Below are 19,266 nucleotides of genomic sequence, written 5' to 3'. Positions count from 1 at the left end.
TGTCCTTTATGAACTGAAAAGGAAACCCCTACCTGAGATCACCTCTTTTTCCCTCCCAGGAACGAGGCTAAAACCACTCATTAGCTGTTCCACACGTTCCTCGATATTATGGTGATCCACATGTTCAAACATGCTGACATCACGACTCTGCTCCTCTAGGAAGCTACCACCCGTCTGGACCAAAAGTGATGTTGGTGCTCGTTCAATCTCCCCTTTGGCAGGCACTTCTGGGACAGCAGTTTGACTGCTTGATAATGCCATCCCGGCATGTTCTAGTGTAACCCACTCATTGCTTCCATCAAGACTGACCATGTGGTCAGATTGCAGCCTCCCTTCTCTACAAAGGGCTCTCAACAAACTCAGTTCCACTGGACCTTGTACACTGCCATCATAATCAAAAAAAATCCACCCTTTGCCATCAGATGACTCTGAGCAAAAGGTTGATGTAACGTTAGTTTCAAACTGCTCAGTTGCACCTGAATAACCAGCTCCAATCCATGTAACCTCTGAAGGTCCTCGTACACTATCTTCAGCAGGAGCAGGTGATAAATCCATTGGAATATCCATTTCAACTGACCCAGAATCATCATCATTCACAGGAGCAGAAAACAGATGTTCCTGAACCAGGCTTGGAATGTGGCTAGCCTTGTCCAGAGTTTCTAAGCTTTTCTCATCCTTGAACACCACATTGGAACACCACTCCTCATTCAGAATATCCACCTTAGCTGAATTGCTTCTTTCACAGTTGTGATCTGAGCGATTCTTTATGTAGCCATTTTTGTCAGTGTTAGAGCATCTACTTTGAGCATCTTTTCCATGACTATTAGAACTTCTTCCAGCATGTCTGTCCATAACATGCCTGTGCTTAGAAATCTCTGAGTGCTTAACACTTGGCCTGCTTTGAAGAGACCTTTCCTTCAGTTTACTATGCCATCTATTACTGTAATTGTCTTCCCCTCGGCGATGCCTTGCTTCATCTCTACAAAGTTTATTTTCAGAAGAAGGATCACTATAATGTGAGTGCTCTGCATGTTCATCCATACACCAAGAATTTCTAGATGACTGAAGGGAGCGGTTATCAACCCCATCAGCATTTCTCCTATCCGATGTATCCTTTTCTGATCCATGGTAATCACAACCTGAAATCTTCACACCCGAATGCAGCATACTATCAGACTCCCCTTCTACCCTGTAGGAGGACAACTCAGACTGACAGGTAGCTATACATTTTTCATTCTTGCTGGGTTGAAAAGTTCTTTCACTGTCTCCTTCCAGTTCAGCACCAGCATTGCACTCGGTGATCAATTTTTCATCAGAAGTCTCTTTTATCTCCAAGCAAGCTGCATTGTCGCTAGTTCTTGCAATTTCAACTCTACTTGTAGGAAGGCCATTGCAACAGCTATGCACAATTGACGAGTTCTCGTTACGTTCTACTTTGTTGAAGAACTGATGCTTAGAATCAGTGTCTCTGTCACTCAATGCATTGCTATCAGTAGCAATTACAGCTCCACTCGGTAGTCTTCCTTCAAATAATGCTTCTTCGTCCACATGATGCAATGCATGTTCTGAATTCCCATCTACTTCCATATGAGGATTGCATGCAGCAGATTCACTAAGGTTCCTAATGCTGCTAGCAGGCCCGCCCCTTTCCAAATGAGGTGATTCTGTTTGAGCTCCTAAACTGCCATGTTGATCACCATTCCCACTTTCCTCTCTGTCTACAACTTCCTGTGTGAAATTGGAGGGACTCTCGATACCACTTGAAGGCTGATGTACCAGCATTTCTATTGAACCTTGGGAAGGATGAATGCATGCTGTCTCTTTCTCGGACTTATTAGCTAGCCCTTCTTTAATGTCAGATTGTCCTAAAGCTCCCACTAGTGGAGAATTTTCAGAGTCGACGTCCCATTGTGATATATGGCACCTCCCCTGCCTGTCCTCATCCACAGCAGCCTCAGCAAGCAAACAAGGATGGCCAGGCTCCATGTCATTCATAGTTGCAGGGGTCCATATGTGGTCCTGGTCATTGCTGGACGATGCTGAGGGCCTGTGTTCCGATACCAGGGCGAGCCCCCCAACAGAGGATAATTCCACTGTCCAGTTGCACCTGCCCTTCACCTTCTCCTTGTGGCACGAGTCGGAGTTGCAAAATTCAGCTAACAGATGCCGAGATGATAAGACAGCGCATCCTCCATCACCCATGGAGCTCTAAAATCGGCAGAAAGAAGAGAATGTCCTCTGCAGATATTCGCCTTGGTCGCCGGAGCGCTCATGCAGGAAGGGCTGCGAGGTCAGGATCGGCAACACCATATGGACGGGAAGGAACGAGGGACGGTGGCCGTAAATTTGATGTCGCAGTGCATAATAGGACATGAATTGGAAAAAGAGGTAGGATCGAGAGAAGCTAGGGTTTAAAAGTGGACTTGGGAGGGAGGGGCAAGTGAAGCTAGGGGAGGGAGGAGGGGGGATTAGGGTTACTGTTCAGCGGGGGGGAAGCTGGGGGGGGTGGGGCAATTGGCGGAAGGGGATGGGGGAGGCAGGCGGGAGGGGGAGAGGAGAAGCTGGATCGATCAAGGATATGGCGAAATCAGGCCGGGGACGTCATCGCCTGAGGCAGAGGACGAAAGCAGAAAAGCGGACGAGGAAGGGGGAGAGAGAGAAGAGAGAGAGAGATAGAGGAGGAGGGGGAATAGACGAGACGGGACGAAGATCCGGAAATAATAAGAGTGTTGGAAGCAACAAAACATATAATCTTTTAAAAAAATTAAATTAAACATATATTCGTGATGTTATGTGTGATAACTTGATTATTATTGCAATGTGGGGAAATTATTATTATTATTAAATGCATACCATACCACATCATCGTTTCATGATGCTCTATGTCCAAATGTGCCGTCGCATGCCCATCCCTCATATCGTTTTTCCCTTCGGCATCAGCCATGGCTCGCCGTCATCTCTGACGGCCCCCGCCGTCTCCGCCTAACCGCCCCCACCACGTCAGCGTCCTCCGTGGCCCCCCTCGGCCTCCACGTCGGTGTCCCCGCCAAAATCCTTCTTTTTGGAATTTCGCCAGCCCGCTAAACATTAATTCGGCTTTTCTGGATTAAGGCTGACTAACCCCGGTTAGGGTCACATGCCACACGCCCGGATCAATAGAGTCCTGACTCCTCTCTAAGTAATAGGCCTAAAGAAGGTGACACATGCAACTTACACTGCTTGCTATGCTTCCAAGAAGGATCGCAAGTACCTTCAACTCGCTATACTTCCAAAAAGTGTAGCAAGTACCACGCATGGCATTACCCTAATCGACTTTGCTTATCTGCAACTATAGATACAATGCCCACTGAAAAGGTAGCACTAACCTTGCCACGTAGTCTATTCTTTAACAAACAAAAATCAAAATAGTGTCATGTTATGGTACTTCGGGAAATGCAAGAAGTCATCCCATTTTCAAGACAACAACAATAACCATGTTCAACTATGCAGTTGTCCAAGTCAAAAGTTCATATCTTCATCATGTGGTGATTCTGGCAACTCTCCACACTTGTTAGTGCAATTTTATAGCCATGTGATCAAGCCCTTACTTAGGCTCTATTTGTTAGGCTTTGGGTCAATCTCTAGCAGCACTAAAGTAACCTTTCAAATGGAGGTTATAGCCCTTCAATCTTCACTTTTCTTTTCAAACACTAAAAGGGCGAGAGAAATGACGTCCCTACATTTTTCGGTCCAAGTGGTTTCAAGCAAGGGCCCTCTATACTAAAGGTCAAGATCTCCACACGAGTGATATCTTCTCCAATCAATGAAAAAAATATTAGGTTAACCCAACCATATTGAGAGCCATCCATAGATTTTGTGTAACCAAAGTGGTCAAGCTTATAACCCTTGTCTCACCCGCTCCATTGCAAGTAAGTTATCCTTCAATATGGATGCTAGCTCAAAGGAAGTCTCTTACCTTTTCTTACTTACACCAAGGAGGGAACTCAAGGACGCTTATAGAATAAGATGGAAATTGTCCACCTTTCATGAATGTCCTCTATGTTATATTTAATTATCCTAATGCCACCATAAAACACATCTAGTTGGTTCAACAAAAACCCAAATTTCCATATCCACTCCAAGGGTAAGGACATTAGCTCACATAGTCTTGTTTGCCTTACTTTTGGTGGGTACTACACTTATACATTACATGCATATTGAGATGCTTACTTTTTGCTTATGTCAACTCCTGGGGCTGGTTTCAAACAGTTGCACCAATGCCAACGCTAGGTGAGAGTATGATGTGCAAATAATACTTGAACAAGCAAGACCAATGTGACTTCAACACAAAGGGTCTAAGCTTTTAGGTAACTAGTTACTCTCTTTTGTTGCTTCTATGGGTGTTAAAGATATGCATGTAAAACTGTATGTAATTCTTCAACTAAGGCATGATAATACATGTTTTAGTACCCTTGAAAATGTCACTTCTCTTTGCAAGCTTTGCCCATAAAGGCAACACCCGTGAAAATGTTTTGCCACTAAACCTTCCTAAACACCTCGTGCAAATAACAATTGCACACTATTACAAAGTTTTTTTTAAACAGTGAGCATGTCTCGAACTAAAACCAACCAATAAATGGCATAGTTATAGTCTTCTAGACCTTTGCAACTCCCTTCCTCGTATTGAACCTCTATCAAACACATTCCATCTCTTTTGATATTTACTAGAGCCTCTCTCTCTCTCTCTCTCTCTCTCTCTCTCTCTCTCTCTCTCTCTCTCTCTCTCTCTCTCTCTCTCTCTCTCTCTCTCTCTCTCTCTCTCTCTCTCTCTCTCTCTCTCTCTCTCTCTCTCTCTCTCTCTCTCTCTCTCTCTCAATACAAAATAGGCTAGAAAGAATACAAAAAAATAAGAGGTACAACCCCCCCCCAAATGCATTGAGAGAGCTCTCCTCAATGCAAGTATCTCCGGAATTAGAAAAGCTCGTGCGCCCAAAAATACCCCTTACAAAGATAAAAAGTAAAGTTTTATCATGTACTTGCTAATTAAATCTTCACCAAATAAACAATTAATTGAGTTTTGAAGGCTAAGTGCCTAACAAAAATAGTAATCCACTACTTGATGGCTCTATGTTTAAGGAACTATCTCTCAATTATGTTAAGCATAAACCTCCCACCGACACTCAAGCTTGGAGCTTGAATTGTGATGGCAAAAAGCACTCAAGAATCTTCATTTGAAACACATCCTAATAATAGGTCTATATGATGATTTATGGGTGGTGTTTCACCATCAAGAAACATTGCCCACCACGTGATGCAAATCACATTTATTTTTTTATTGCTTGATATAGTTATTGTCATGGAAATAGTCATCAAACTAGCTAATCCAAGAATGAACCCTTTGTTGTACTCATGAATGTGCTCCTTTCTAGCAAAAAATGGCAAGGTGCGATATCTAATCTAGAACCATCCAAGAGTACTATAGTATCATCACAATCGAAAAAAAGAAACGTCTCTAGATCATCAACCTCCACCATCTACTTGAAAGTGGAAGCCTAAATACAATGAACCTACATCCCTAGCAATAACCATAAAAGTTGTCAAATATAAAGGCGCACGTTTAGCATTTTTTGCTTTGGCATTAAGAGTTGCAACCAAAGTAAGAGCAATTTGATTTTGGTAGAAACTTGGTAGCCTTTTGAGTGAAGAGAGTTGTTCACAAAGCCAAATCCATTATTTCACTCTTCCTCCAATTGGATAGCTAGTAGTTCTAGCCATTGTGCCATGGTTGGTGGCAATATATGTGAATCACATTCTTCTTGTTATGCGCAATATGGTGCAATCTCCTATGGTAATGAATAAGACAAGAAATGTGTTGATTGGTATAGCACCTTAAGTCAAGCATTGCGTAATGAACTTTTTAACCTAGATATGAAAAACAAACTCCAAATAACTGTTGATGATATGTTTTTGAAATCTCACAATTCAATTAGCTTTGAATAATGATGTAGAAGTAGCCTATGCAAAAAAATTCGTACTAAAAATATCAAGATCTCATACACAATAGCCTTCAACAAATTGTTTATAGATTCAAAGGTTATAATGCCTTCCCACATGTGTCATAGCCCTTGCATAAATGGCTTGGAAATTAGGAAGAATACAACTTTTTAAAGCTTTAGAATAGCTTAAGCTTCAAAGCTTTAAGCAATAGCTTAAATAAGTCATTGCTAAGCCAAACAAATTTAGACTCATATGGTCTAAGATACAAGGATAAAAAAGGGGGGGAAACTACAATTCAGCCAAAAACACTAGAATTGTTGAGTTTTTTTACTACACTCTCAACTCAGTGACAATGATTCATGAGATTTGGCAATGTAGACCCCACAACACATGCTCTCTCTCTCTCTCTCTCTCTCTCTCTCTCTCTCTCTCTCTCTCTCTCTCTCTCTCTCACACACACACACACACACACACACACACATATATAAAAGAAAGAAGACCCGAGTAACAATAGCACGATATACATAGGGTGCAATCTCCCCCACGCATCAAGAGGGCTCTCAAAAATAGAAAGGTAACTTTTGCAACACACTACTTAATCAAGCTAAGGTGCCTCTAACCGATGATTTGTTGCTAGGCACTTCATACATATAAACAATTGGTGCTGTCATAAAAACAAATCCATTAGTGTGCCTCCAAAATTGATAATTCTAGTCATTCCATAAGTATAAATATGCATAAAATGGTAATGAACTAACCAAATGCTTAACTAGGCATTGCAAACATATCCATTGCTTGCATCTACACATCAACCGAGTCTAATCATAAACAAAAATGGTGTTAGAATGAATCAAAAAAAGTATTTCCATTAGCACTAGAAACATTAATGGTTAACAATAGTTGGTCACAATACTCCAAAGGCATTTAACTACAAAATAGTCAAAAGAGTGTCAAACGAGAACTCTATTAGCACTATTGATATGTTAATACCTTCATCATTCAATGATTTTGGTGACTCTCCAAACATGCTAGTGCAAATGGTATAGCCATGTGGTCAAACCCTTAGTTAGGCTCTATTTGTTAAACTTTGGGTCTCTAGTTGCAGTGAAGTAACCTTTCAAAAGGTCATGGCTCTTTATACTTAGGTCGAGATCTCCCCATGAACCATTAGTGGTATCTTCTCCAATCAATGAAAAAAAGATTAGGTTGACCCAACTACATTAAAGACATCCATAGATTTTGTGTAGCCAAAGTGGTCAAGCTTATGACCCTCGTCTCACCTGCTCCATTGTAAGCTATCCTTCAATATGGATGTTAGCTAAGAGGAAGTCTCCTCTATCTACCTTTTCCTACTTATACTGAGGAGGGAGACTTAATGACACATTGAGGATGATATGGAAATTGTCCACTTTCCATGGATGTCTTTTGTGTTATATTTAATTATTATAATGCCACCATCAAACACATCTAGTTGGTTCAACAAAAGTCCAAGGGCAAGGACATTTAGCTCACATAGTATTGTTTCCCTTACTTTTGGGGGGTACTACACTTAATACATCACAACCATATTAAGATGCTGACTTTTTGCTTGTGTCAACTCCTAGGGCTACTTTCAAACATGTGCACCAATGCCAAATCTGGGTGAGAGCATGATGTGTAAATAATATTTGAGCATGCAAGACCAATGTGACTTCGACACAAAGGGTCTGAGTTTTTAGGGAACTAGTTAATCTTTTTTGTGGCTTCTATGGAGGTTAAAGATATACATGTAAAAATGTATGTCGTTATTCAACTAAGGCATGATAATAAGTGTCTAGTACCCTTGAAAATGTCACTCCTCTTTGCAAGCTTTGCCAATAAAGGCAACACATATGAAAATGTTTAGCCACTCAAACTTCCTAAACATGTTATCCAAACCACAATTGCACATTATTACAAAGTTTGTGGAAAACAATGAGCATATCTCAAACTAAAACCAATAAATGTCATAGATATAGCCTTTGAGACTTTTGCAACCCTCTTCCTCATATTAAGCCTCTATCAAACACATTCCATTTCTTTTAATATTTACTAGAGCACATACACGAAGAGACCCTTATCATGAGTGTAGCAATTTTAAAAGCTCTCTCTCTCTCTCTCTCTCTCTCTCTCTCTCTCTCTCTCTCTCTCTCTCTCTCTCTCTAAATAGGCTAGAAAGAAGACCCAAAAGACAAGAGTATGACACACATAATGTACACCCCCCATGCATTGAGAGGGCTCTCCTCAATGCAAGTATTTCTTGAATTAGATTTGTGCCCAAAAATACCCCTTACAAAGGTAAAAAGCAAGCTTTTATAATGTACTTACTAATTAAGCTAAGCATTTAAATTTTCACAAAAAAAGAGCTTTGAAGGTGAGGTGCCTAACAAAATAAGAATCCACTAGTTGGTGCTAAACAGATCTACAAGCAACGTTGCAAAAATAAATACATTGATGCATCTTGAAAGTAAATGATTATAATCACATCATTAAGTTATAAATACATGTGAAGTAGTTATGAACTAGTTGGATGCTCAACTCAGCACCCGAATATATCTATCACATGTTCACACATAAACTAGGTTTACTATGAGTAAAATTAGCCTTAGAAGAAATAAAACAAAACACTTTTATTAGTACTATACATATTAATAACAAAGCAATGGTTGGCCACAACAATAAAAAGTCAAAGGATACTCCACAGACACTCAACTATATAAACGAGTGTTGACAAGACTCTTAACATGCATAAACACTAGCATTGGCTAATACACTAGTATTGGCTAAACACTAGTATCAATCATGCATACAAAAGCGAATATTGCACTTGAAAAGCATAAGTATCTTTGACACCTTTTTGCCTAATGAAAAGCCATATACTCCTAAAAAACATGCCCTAATGCATAGCAAATAATTATTTAAGGCCATCGTCCATGTAGCAATGAAATAATGCCTCCTAGCAACACATACTTCTTCTCATGACCAAGTCGATGTTAAATGAGTGGATGAAAAGTTGAATAAAAGAAATGCATTGAATATGGCTATCAAAATTTGAGATTAAATAAGATGATGCTTCAAGCTTTGTTGATCAAATTGTATATAAATTCAAAAGTGATTGGCTTAAAAAATATATATTTCTAATTGAAGGGTAGGGTTGAGGCCGAACATGATTTTGCATTGATAAGGATCCTCAAGTACTTCCTCCATCAGTCTCAATCGTAAACAAATCCCATAAACACTCCATGTGTTGAGGAACTATCTCTCAATTACATTGAGCAACGACATCCTATAGATACTAAGCTCGGAGCTTAAATTGTGATGGCAAAAAGCATTCAAGAATCTTCATTTGAAATGCATCCCAATAGAGAGGTCTGTTGATGCTCTTACAAGTGGTGTTTTTGAAAGGTGGAGCCCAAGTGGAAGCATAAGCAAGTACAAGTAATAGAGAGAAATGAGCTATGGAGAGAGAGAGAGAGAGAGAGAGAGAGAGAGAGAATGTGGAACTCCAACAATCATAATGTGTGACCGGTCTTCCCATTTTCATTAGTCTCACTAAAAAAATTAAAAATGAAGTGATTGTGATGGGTGCTCACCACATGCAGTGTACAAGTGTGCAAGTACTATAAGTATAGTGAATACATGGGTAGCATAGGCATAGGTGCCTTTACCCCCAATAACCTCCCACTTAAAGGCAACATGCCTCTAAGTGAGGAGAGAATAAGAAAAGGTAACAAAGTATAAATGTATATAACGTACATTAGGATGAGGAAGATGTCATCTCATCCTACGCCTATCATCTTCCTAAGGAAGGCAAAATATTTCGCTAAGAGACTTTTAGTGAGCATATTTATAGGATTTTGGTCTATCAAGATCTTGACAAGCTCAATGGACTTATCCTCAACAACCTCTCTAATAAAGTAGTAACACATCTCAATGTGCTTTGTCTTCACATGAAAGACTAGATTCTTGGCCAATTGAATATCACTCATAGAATATGAATGCATGTAGGGACCACATCAATAATACCAAGGTCTGCCATTAGATGGCCTAACTAAAGAGTGTCCTTACAAGCCTCAGTGGTTGCAACATACTCCACCTCTGTAGTAGATAGGGCCGTGCATTTCTACACCCTGGATGTCCAAGAAACAACACCTCTAGCAAAGATGAAGACATAGTTAGAGGCTGACTTTCTACTGTCTACATGTCTTGCATAATTGGAGTTAGTGTATCCCACGACTCTTATATCTTGGCCACTATAACATATGCACATATATGCAGTGCCTTAAGGTACCTCATGATACCCTCGTGGCATCCCAATGTTGCCTACCAAGTGTAGCCATATAGCGTGTCACAACTCCCACTGCAAATGCTATGTCCTGACGAGTGGCCATCATGGTATACATCAAAATGTCCACAACAAATGCATAAGGGATCTTGGCTATCTTGATATTTTGCTCATCAAACTACACATAATTGGCCTAACTAACCTTTATATGAAAAGATAAAGGACAGCCAATAGGCTTAACATCTTGCATATAAAATCACTCACGGACATTTTGGATGTACTTTTGTGACAAGTAAAGGAGCCTCTTCGAGCGATTGTGCGTGGTGCGCATTCTAAGAATATGTGAGGCTTGTCCCATGTCCTTCATCTCAAAGCTCCTCTTGAGTTGACTTTTCAAGGCATCTAGCTCATCATGAGTGCTCCTAGCAGCATATCATCCATCTAGAGTACAAAAATTTGGTATTTTACACTGGCTTGGGCATCCAAGGGTGCTTTTTAACTTTTACACCCACTTGCATGGCAAAGCACACTTTCCATTAGGCAAAGGAACCAAATCCCATATATGATTTTTCTGCAATCAGTCATACTCTAACTACATGACCCTCTCCCAATAGTGACTATCACCTCTACAAATGGCCTCATCATAAGTAAGAGGCTCACCGACATTTGTCACTATAATATAGTCCATGGAGGGCTTGAACCGCTTGGGAGGATATCTATCTCTTGTAGAATATCGCAAAGTAGGCTGTGGGGCCTGTACATTCTATATAACATCACGGTGATATTTTCATTCCCTTTAATGACATGTTTTCAAGGTGACAATGCTATAACGATACATATGGTACTATAGCCACAGCCAAATCATGGTCAATAGATCCAAATACAAGTAAGGGATAAAGAGTGCCATGCTTGGCACCTCCTTAAGTCGAGCATCAATAATGAACCTTTTAACTTGAATATGAAAAGTAAACTCCAAAAAGTTGTTGATGACATGGTTATGAATTCTCGCAATTCTAAAATCTTTGAATAATGATATAGAAGTGGACAATGCAAAAATTTGCTTAGTACAAAAATCAAGATCTCATACACAATAGCCTTCATCAAATCATTTATAGATTCAAAGTTTATGATGCATTCCCACATATGTGATAGCCCTTGCATAAGTGGCTCAGAAATTAGGAAGAATACAACTTTTTAAAGCTTTAGAGTAGCTTAAGCTTCAAAGCTTTAAGCAAGAGCTTAAAGAAGTCATTGCCAAGCCAAACAAGTTTAGACTCATATGGTCTAAGATATGAGGATAAAAGAGGGAGGAAAATTGGCAATTCAAGCAACAATACTAGAATCACTGAGAAATTTGCAATTCAAGCAACAACACTAGAATCATTGAGGTTTTTGACTATGCTTTCTAGTAAACTACAATGATTTGTGAGATTTGGCAATGTAGACTGCACAAGATGCTTAATTTTGCATATGAGGACATTTGATTAGAAGCTTGGAGCATAGCCTTGCTCTGATACCAATTGCAAGCATGGCAAATGTTGGAAGCTCTCTCTCTCTCTCTCTCTCTCTCTCTCTCTCTCTCTCTCTCTCTCTCTCTCTCTCTCTCTCTCTCTCTCTCTACCTTTGAGGCTTTATGTCTATAAATTGAAAGTATATTGCAAAGCTATATATATTTATATTTCTCTTAAGTAGAACAAGATCGAGCTTGCTTATTTATCTTATTCCAAGTTATTTTACACCTGAACTACACATGCATAATACTTGATATTCATCTAACTCTACCTTGGATCCAAGATAACTTAGGATAAAAGATCTTACAAGAAGATCATGGTGTCCGAAGGAGATTGAGATGAGAAAACAAAGTAAAAGAAGATTGTCAAGAACAATGAAGACATGTAGGGTGAATGCAACAAATGAGTAGATCAACAATGTCCCAATCAACTCATGAGGATGGCCTTCATGCTCTTAGAAATTTAGTAGAACATGAATATTGAGTGAGAAGAAAATGAGAAAGAAGGCAACTCTACACTAACAAATAATACAAAGGTTGAGGCCTAGAATTTTAAAGTTGAGATCACAAGATTACTTAAAAGCAAAAGGATGAGTGGACTATGATAACACAACTACTTAGGAAATAGTGGAACAAAAGATAGCCTATACCAAATGCTTATTCAAAGAAATCAATTTAAAATAATAGTTGTAACATTGAGATTTGATGGAGATGCACAAAGCATGGAGAATATGCATAAATATGGAGAGAGAGAGAGAGAGAGAGAGAGAGAGAGAGAGGATGATGATGATGATGACAATGTGTATGTGGTACTTCAATAGCTCTCTTGTGAGCAACACTTTATTTCCTTGTTTCTTAACACATAAAGAATGAGTATGTACACGTATATTTCCTATATATATAGGGTTAGTGAGTAAGATGGGGGGACCAATCACATTGGCCCTTTACCTCAACAACCCCCCAATTCATAGGCCAATGTGGCATCAAGGGAGACAAACCAATAAAAGAATATGCGAGCCAAGAATATGTGAAGCATCCTCACCCAACACCCATTAGCTCCCAACTGTGTGCAAACTTGTTAGGGACTAGACTCTTCATGAGAAAGTTTATAGGATTTTCATATGTATACACTTTGACCAACCTAATGCACTTATCTTCAAGCACTTGACAAATGAAGCGATACTTCACTTGTATGTGCTTGGTCTTTGCATGAAACATGGGATTGTTTGCCAACACAATGGCACTTTGGTTATCATGGTGTAACAATGTCATGTCTAAAATTAGTATGTATGGGAGTTCATTGTGATAAGTTTATTCTAAGTCGTTAAGAGAATGATACGCATAGCCACACACTATGTAGAGACAATGGGGGTAATTGTGTGTGTGTTGGGGGGGGGGGGGGGGGGGGGGTGATGGTTGTGATGATGGAACACATTCTTATTAACCACCCACTTGGATCTTAGCAAGCCAACTTATATGTGATGCTTGATGTAGGATCTTGCCCATTTAGATAATTAGATGTCTAATTGACATAGCGGGCAAGATCTACGTACATGAATAAGGTAGAGCATGCATTTTATCAGGTATTCTAAAGCATGAGTTTTATCAACTATTCTTAGGATGGGTAGCAAGGTTGAATGGAATCCATTTTAGGATCCCAAAGCCAATACCCATATTACCTCTCCAAAGACATGGCACACATATGCTACCTCACTCTATCAAATGATTAGGCAGCCTCCTCTCACTTGACCAAAGTGTAGACCCACCTCCTCTACCTTCTTCGGCATAGCCATGGTTCAAGAGCCATCAATAGACTCTAGAATGGTTGGGCACAAGATCGGGATGAACTAATAGCAGAGCACCACTCACATGTCAAACATGTGTCACCACCACTCCTAGCCCACCTATTAAATAGGGCCCTTTATGAAGGCTTCCTTGCTAGTTGATCAACTAATCCTATAGTACAACTCCCAAAAGCTACAGGTCCTATGGTTCCCACTAGCTATATGACCATCATGATTGTCCACATGTTAGTGAATCTTTATGGATCTGTAGAGTAGAGATGAGTTGAGAAAATGGGAAAAGATGGACCAACATGAGGCACTATATTGAGGTATGATGGGGTGTCCTAGCATTGTATGTAAATCAGTGGATAGGTTTGAGTTCCAGAGGAATATGAGGAGAGGTTGAGAATTTGTCATAGGAAAAGAGCTACAACAGGGTAGTCACTACTTGACGGTGGGGAGTTATGATGGATCAGAGCAAAGGGAGAGGTACTTAGTGCCATATGAGATTGTTAGAGTGTGGATGGGAGTACCACACCTATTGTGGCCAAGGCCCTTTTCCAAGCATAACCTTTGGAGCCTTTTGAGAATATGTACTCTAGACTTGCTCTAGAGTCATCTAGATAGCTAGCACTATAGGGTGGGATACTAAATCTTGGTATGCTTAAACAAATACATGTTTGTATCTACATGGGCTACATATGGATCACCTTCCACCTCTACACGTGTCCCACCCTATAGTGCAACTATAGTCAGGACTTCGTTAACACCTATGTAGGATTTGAGAACAAATATGGCTTTTAAAAAATGAAAGCATCTTCTATGTGTACCCCTTGAGGGTTTTGTGATGTAGTAGAGATACATGGACACACACTTGCCCCATGGAGTATGGTGTGTCATTGGTTAGCTCTGCATATCCTCGCACTCGTTATAGACAGAGATAAGTGCCAAATCTACTAGCTTTGCTAGCTCGAGTTAGAGATTAAGGCACACTACATAGACTACTATCTAGGGTGATAGATTTCCTTGATCAACATTGCCTATACTCTTCCTTTTGGAGCTACATTCCACAGAGATCACCTCTTTTGGTCTTGAGGAAGGTGCCTTGGGTGGGGTGACACTTCAACATACCCTTACTAACTTTTGCATCATGGTCTATTGGTCCAAATCCTTGTTTGAGGCATCACAAGAGGATACATACGATACTAGCACGTCGTTGAGTAGCTCTACCTCTATGTTATAGCCTATCCGTGTTGGATAGATCTATTAGAGATATCTTGAGATAATATTGGTCCCCATATCAATCCCACATTGTATTACATCCCTAGTAATTTATTAGTATTTTGGTCATTTCTTGTCTCCTATCTAGTTGTTTCCTTTTACATTACAATTTCTTTATTCTTCTTGGGAAACAAGCAATTTCTTTGAACTTCAGATGTATCTATGTTTGTCTCATTGGCCAATTCAGCCTTTTGTAGATGCCAATACACAACCCCCCCCTCGCTCTCTCGCTCTCTCTCTCTCTCTCTCTCTCTCTCTCATATGTTGTATGTATGTCTACCCTCTCCTTATCAAAATGATATTACTCTTCATCACTTAAAACTTTCTATTCCTATTTGTCAAAATTCTAGTAGTCTCTATCATTATAACTCTCTCTCTCTCTCTCTCTCTCTCTCTCTCTCTCTCTCTCTCTCTCTCTCTCTCTCTCTCTCTCTCTCTCTCTCTCTCTCTCTCTCTCTCTCTCTCTCTCATATGTTGTATGTATGTCTACCCTCTCCTTATCAAAATGATATTACTCTTCATCACTTAAAACTTTCTATTCCTATTTGTCAAAATTCTAGTAGTCTCTATCATTATAACTCTCTCTCTCTCTCTCTCTCTCTCTCTCTCTCTCTCTCTCTCTCTCTCTCTCTCTCTCTCTCTCTCTCTCTCTAAGATGTTCGTATATCTATTAGAATTTAAACAAAAATTCAAATCCAAGGCTAGTTTATAATATAGAATAAAGAGGTTGCATTATATTCCCCATTGTATTACATAAATATGGAAGTATATAATCCTCACAGAGAAGAAAAAGAACCCAATTCATTAGTGAGTTTTGACTAAGAGATCAATGGAGATGTAGAGAGTTCTAAGCAAGAAATGTGGTTGCATTAGCCCTTGACAAATGAAAAAATAGCCTTGTAACGTAGCAATAGAAGAGGGACACTCAACTAGTAATGGTAGTGGTGAGAATGAAACTATAACTAGTTGAAAGATATAAAAATGGTAGACAATACATTATAGTTGAGAACTTGCATAAGACAAAGGATATTGTATATTGGAATCAGGAGGTGGATATAGGGGTGGTCCTTTGTGGTGCCATTTGATACTTGGATAGTATAATCATCCATCAATGAGGAGTTTTTAGTTGCATTCAACAAAGATTTGTGGTTTTTTGTAAGCTAATTGATTATGTTGTGCATGTTATTTGTATACAATATGCAAGCACAAAATCAATTTGAAAATGTTTTGAAGAAGATTCTACCATTCCAATGTGGTGGCTTTTGAGCAATCCTATTAGAAATTAGTTAGGATTTATATGATAGAGGGCTTTGAGATTACAAGAAGGACATTTTTAAAAATAAACATCGTTCAAATGCATTGACCATGTGCATTTAAGTAGGATAATAAATTTCAATTGTCGTGTCTCAATGGCTCTCCACCATAGGACAACCCTAGATGAAGATGGGGATGCACCACTATATTCACTCTAACTTCTTTGACTACAAAGTATTGATCTCAATTGACCTCTCCTAAAGATGGCTATGCACCATTATATTCACTCTAACTCCTTTTATCGATAGAATCTTGATATTATTTGATCACTTTGGGAATACTCTTATGTTTAATATTGTTGAGAGGGTGCCACCATGCTAATGTCTATACCCAATTTAGCATTGTTTCTCAATACCCCCTTTGACTAAGGCTAGGTTTCTTTATGTCAATTATTCTAGACTAATGCAGACTTATACACATACTTTTCTTTTGGTAAATACCAGGCTTTAAAAGAGGGTATATGGATCTACAAAGACTGTTGGCTTGTCCTCTTGCTCCATTAAGTTAGGTATTCCATCTCTTATTCATATTACCCCCAATCTTTTTGTAATTCATGCACATAGTCTTGTTTTAATTATGTCAAGTTGCAACTTCATGTCATGACCTTTTGCAATGGGTACATGTGACACTATTACTTTTGTCATTTGCAGCAGTATTATTGAATAGAAAATTGCATCAATGGTTTTCTATTCAATGGAGCAAATTTTTATAGCCCTTTCAGCTCTCTTTCCTTCTACAAATGAAGAAGAGACTCAATGATTTAAAGGAACGATTATTCCTTAGGTTGCCTTTTATTGAATCATAAATTGTAGAAGACTAAGCCTTGTTAGCATGTGAGCCTTTGAATTCATGTTTAATGCATTCAAATTCCATTTATAGATGAAGCTCATGGTTCTTGCACTTGCACCCAATGGTTCTATTTTCCATAGTCTAAGACTTTTTACCTATGTTCTTAACATTGATATCAATTACACTTAGTTCTAAGTGTAGACCTATTGAATATAATACTTGTTGAACTATTTCTTTCCACCTTGATGCACCTGTTTCTTGTACATCCTTGGCTACAACATCCCACAATTTTGTCGACATAAGGAAGAAGGTTGCGGAGGTGATCAACCGCCGAGACCCACGGACCGCTTATTGCTTCAAGCATTCCAAGCCGAGCACTAATGGCTACCTCTCACATAGCCAACGCACTATCCATCTCTATGGGTGTAGTGAGCTTACCTCCATGCCCGATTGAGTTACCTCCTATCCCGAGCACTCCAATAGCTCCACAATCCAAGTGCAAGCTTCAAGCGAGCTCCACGCTCCAAGCTCCATTGCCACGAGCAAGATAAGAGAAGAGAAGAGAAGAAGAGAGGAGAAGATGGAGAGCTTATCCTCCTTGGTCCCTCACGCACTCACTCCCTCACACTCTCACACTCTTCTCTCAAGCACAAGCTCAAGCAAGCAAGAAGAAGAAGAAGAAGAAGAAGAAGAGGAGGAGGAGAGCCACTTTTGGCCACACACAAGAATGAGCTTTTCATTCACTTTTCAACTTTATATACAAAACCCTAAATCCCTTTTTGGGCGGTCATCTCCTTATCCCCTTTTTTACATGGCTAGTCGTGGCTTAGGCCCTTTTTCTCATTGTCCTCCTATCTTTCTAGCTTCCTTCCTACCGCCCATCTACCTTTACAAATTGCACGGCACTCTTAAAATAAATCATGATGCGTCTTGTGCTCTTTTACAAAAGTATTGACTTACACTTTTCTTGTGCATATTTTTCCTTGATTTAGGACTTTTCTTCACCTCTTATGTTTTCATATTTTTCTTGGCGTGCCTTCGTCTTCCATTTCACTTTTGCCTTGGCCTTTGTCTTCTGCTTTAGATTTTCCAAAATTTCCACCTTGTTTGTCTGAGGGTTAACATTACCCCCTTCCTAGACGAGTGCCAGTCCCATGGCACTTACCGACGTAGGTAGTAGGCTTTCGCATACACTGAAGTTGTGGGTGGAAGGGACTGCTATGCGGTTGGCCTTGGAGGAGTTTTAGTGGTGGTGGGGATGAAGGTGGTTGGTGGCACTTTGTTGGCCTACTTAGTTGGTAATAAGGTTGTCGAAGTTGAGGATAGGGCCAGTTTTTGTTCGGGAGTTGCATTCATGGGTTGGCACATGTGTTGATGTTCAGGGGATTCTGGGGCGACCGACAATTCGTTGGTGGGTTAGCAGGATGATGAAGGGTAAGAATTCAGAGTGGAGTGTTGTTGATGAAGAGTTGACGGTATTTTTGTTGGAGTCTGCAATACCTACAATTGAAAAGCTTTATATGTGGTCTCTCCCAGGGGGTAGTGCTAGTCTTCTTATTGTGCACAAGAGGTAGTTTGATTAGTTTGGGAGACAGGTGGAAGCTGAGAGTATTGTTTTGCACTTGAGGACCCAAATTGTGTATATATTGTGGTGCATATATTATGTGAGTGCTCGTGCATACTTAGATATTACGTAGTTAGAAGACTGCTAGTCTGGTTCCTCGTAGCAACATGTGGATGAACCAAAGGTGTCAATGTTGAGGAGAAGTACCCGTGAAGGTGTATGAGACATCCTTTGCGTCGTGACAACACGATGTAGCATAATTGAACACATTGACCCCTAACATTTGGTAGCTAGTAGCTATTGGGTGTGCTCGGCACGTACGATGTACTTTCCATGGCCATTTGAGCGTTGCTTACCTCGATCGATTGCAATGGTACGGAAGTGGAATGAAATAAAGAAATCATGCAAGTGGGTCAGGGTGACAGGTCTAACCATAGGGCGAGACAAGCTTCCTGGGTATGTCCTGCCTTTGACGTGCCCTGAACAATTGTGGGGGATGTGGAAAGGGGTTAGGGGATTAGGAATGGAGCCAGTCGACCGAGGTCACTGGATGCACCCAATTTGAGGACCCTTAGGTGTTGTGCTATGATTGTGAGTGCTTTTTCCTGTTTCTTTCGTTGTTTCTTTTTGTCTTTTCTTTGATTGTCCTTTCTTTGTGTTTTCCCTTTTTTTTTTCTTTCTTTCTTGCTTCTTATTCTTCTCCCTCTTTTTTTTTGTGAAAATAAACCATTGCAATGCATTGAGG

General features: G+C 39.9%; 1 protein-coding gene across 3 annotated transcripts in view; it reads right to left on the bottom strand.

Annotated features, from left to right (window-relative positions):
• Nucleotides 1-2,694, bottom strand: part of SDG2 (SET domain protein 2) — a 51,253-nt gene extending 48,559 nt beyond the window's left edge. For 2 of the 3 annotated variants that reach the window (XM_087700334.1, XM_087700335.1), the window contains exon 1: nt 33-2,691. In XM_087700334.1, coding sequence (XP_087556460.1) covers nt 33-2,202 — 2,170 coding nt within the window. In that variant the 5' untranslated portion in view covers nt 2,203-2,691. Of the gene's footprint in view, nt 1-32 lie in introns of all 3 variants that reach the window. The other variant, XM_087700336.1, reaches the window with a different exon arrangement.
• Nucleotides 2,695-19,266: the final 16,572 nt, after the last annotated feature.

Source organism: Lygodium microphyllum, chromosome 19, assembly GCF_053477565.2.
Source record: "Lygodium microphyllum isolate KBCC chromosome 19, Lygodium_microphyllum_v1.1.10, whole genome shotgun sequence".
Taxonomy (NCBI): domain Eukaryota; kingdom Viridiplantae; phylum Streptophyta; class Polypodiopsida; order Schizaeales; family Lygodiaceae; genus Lygodium; species Lygodium microphyllum.
Note: the sequence above shows the minus strand (reverse complement) of the source record. Positions and strands in the feature narration are given on the sequence as shown.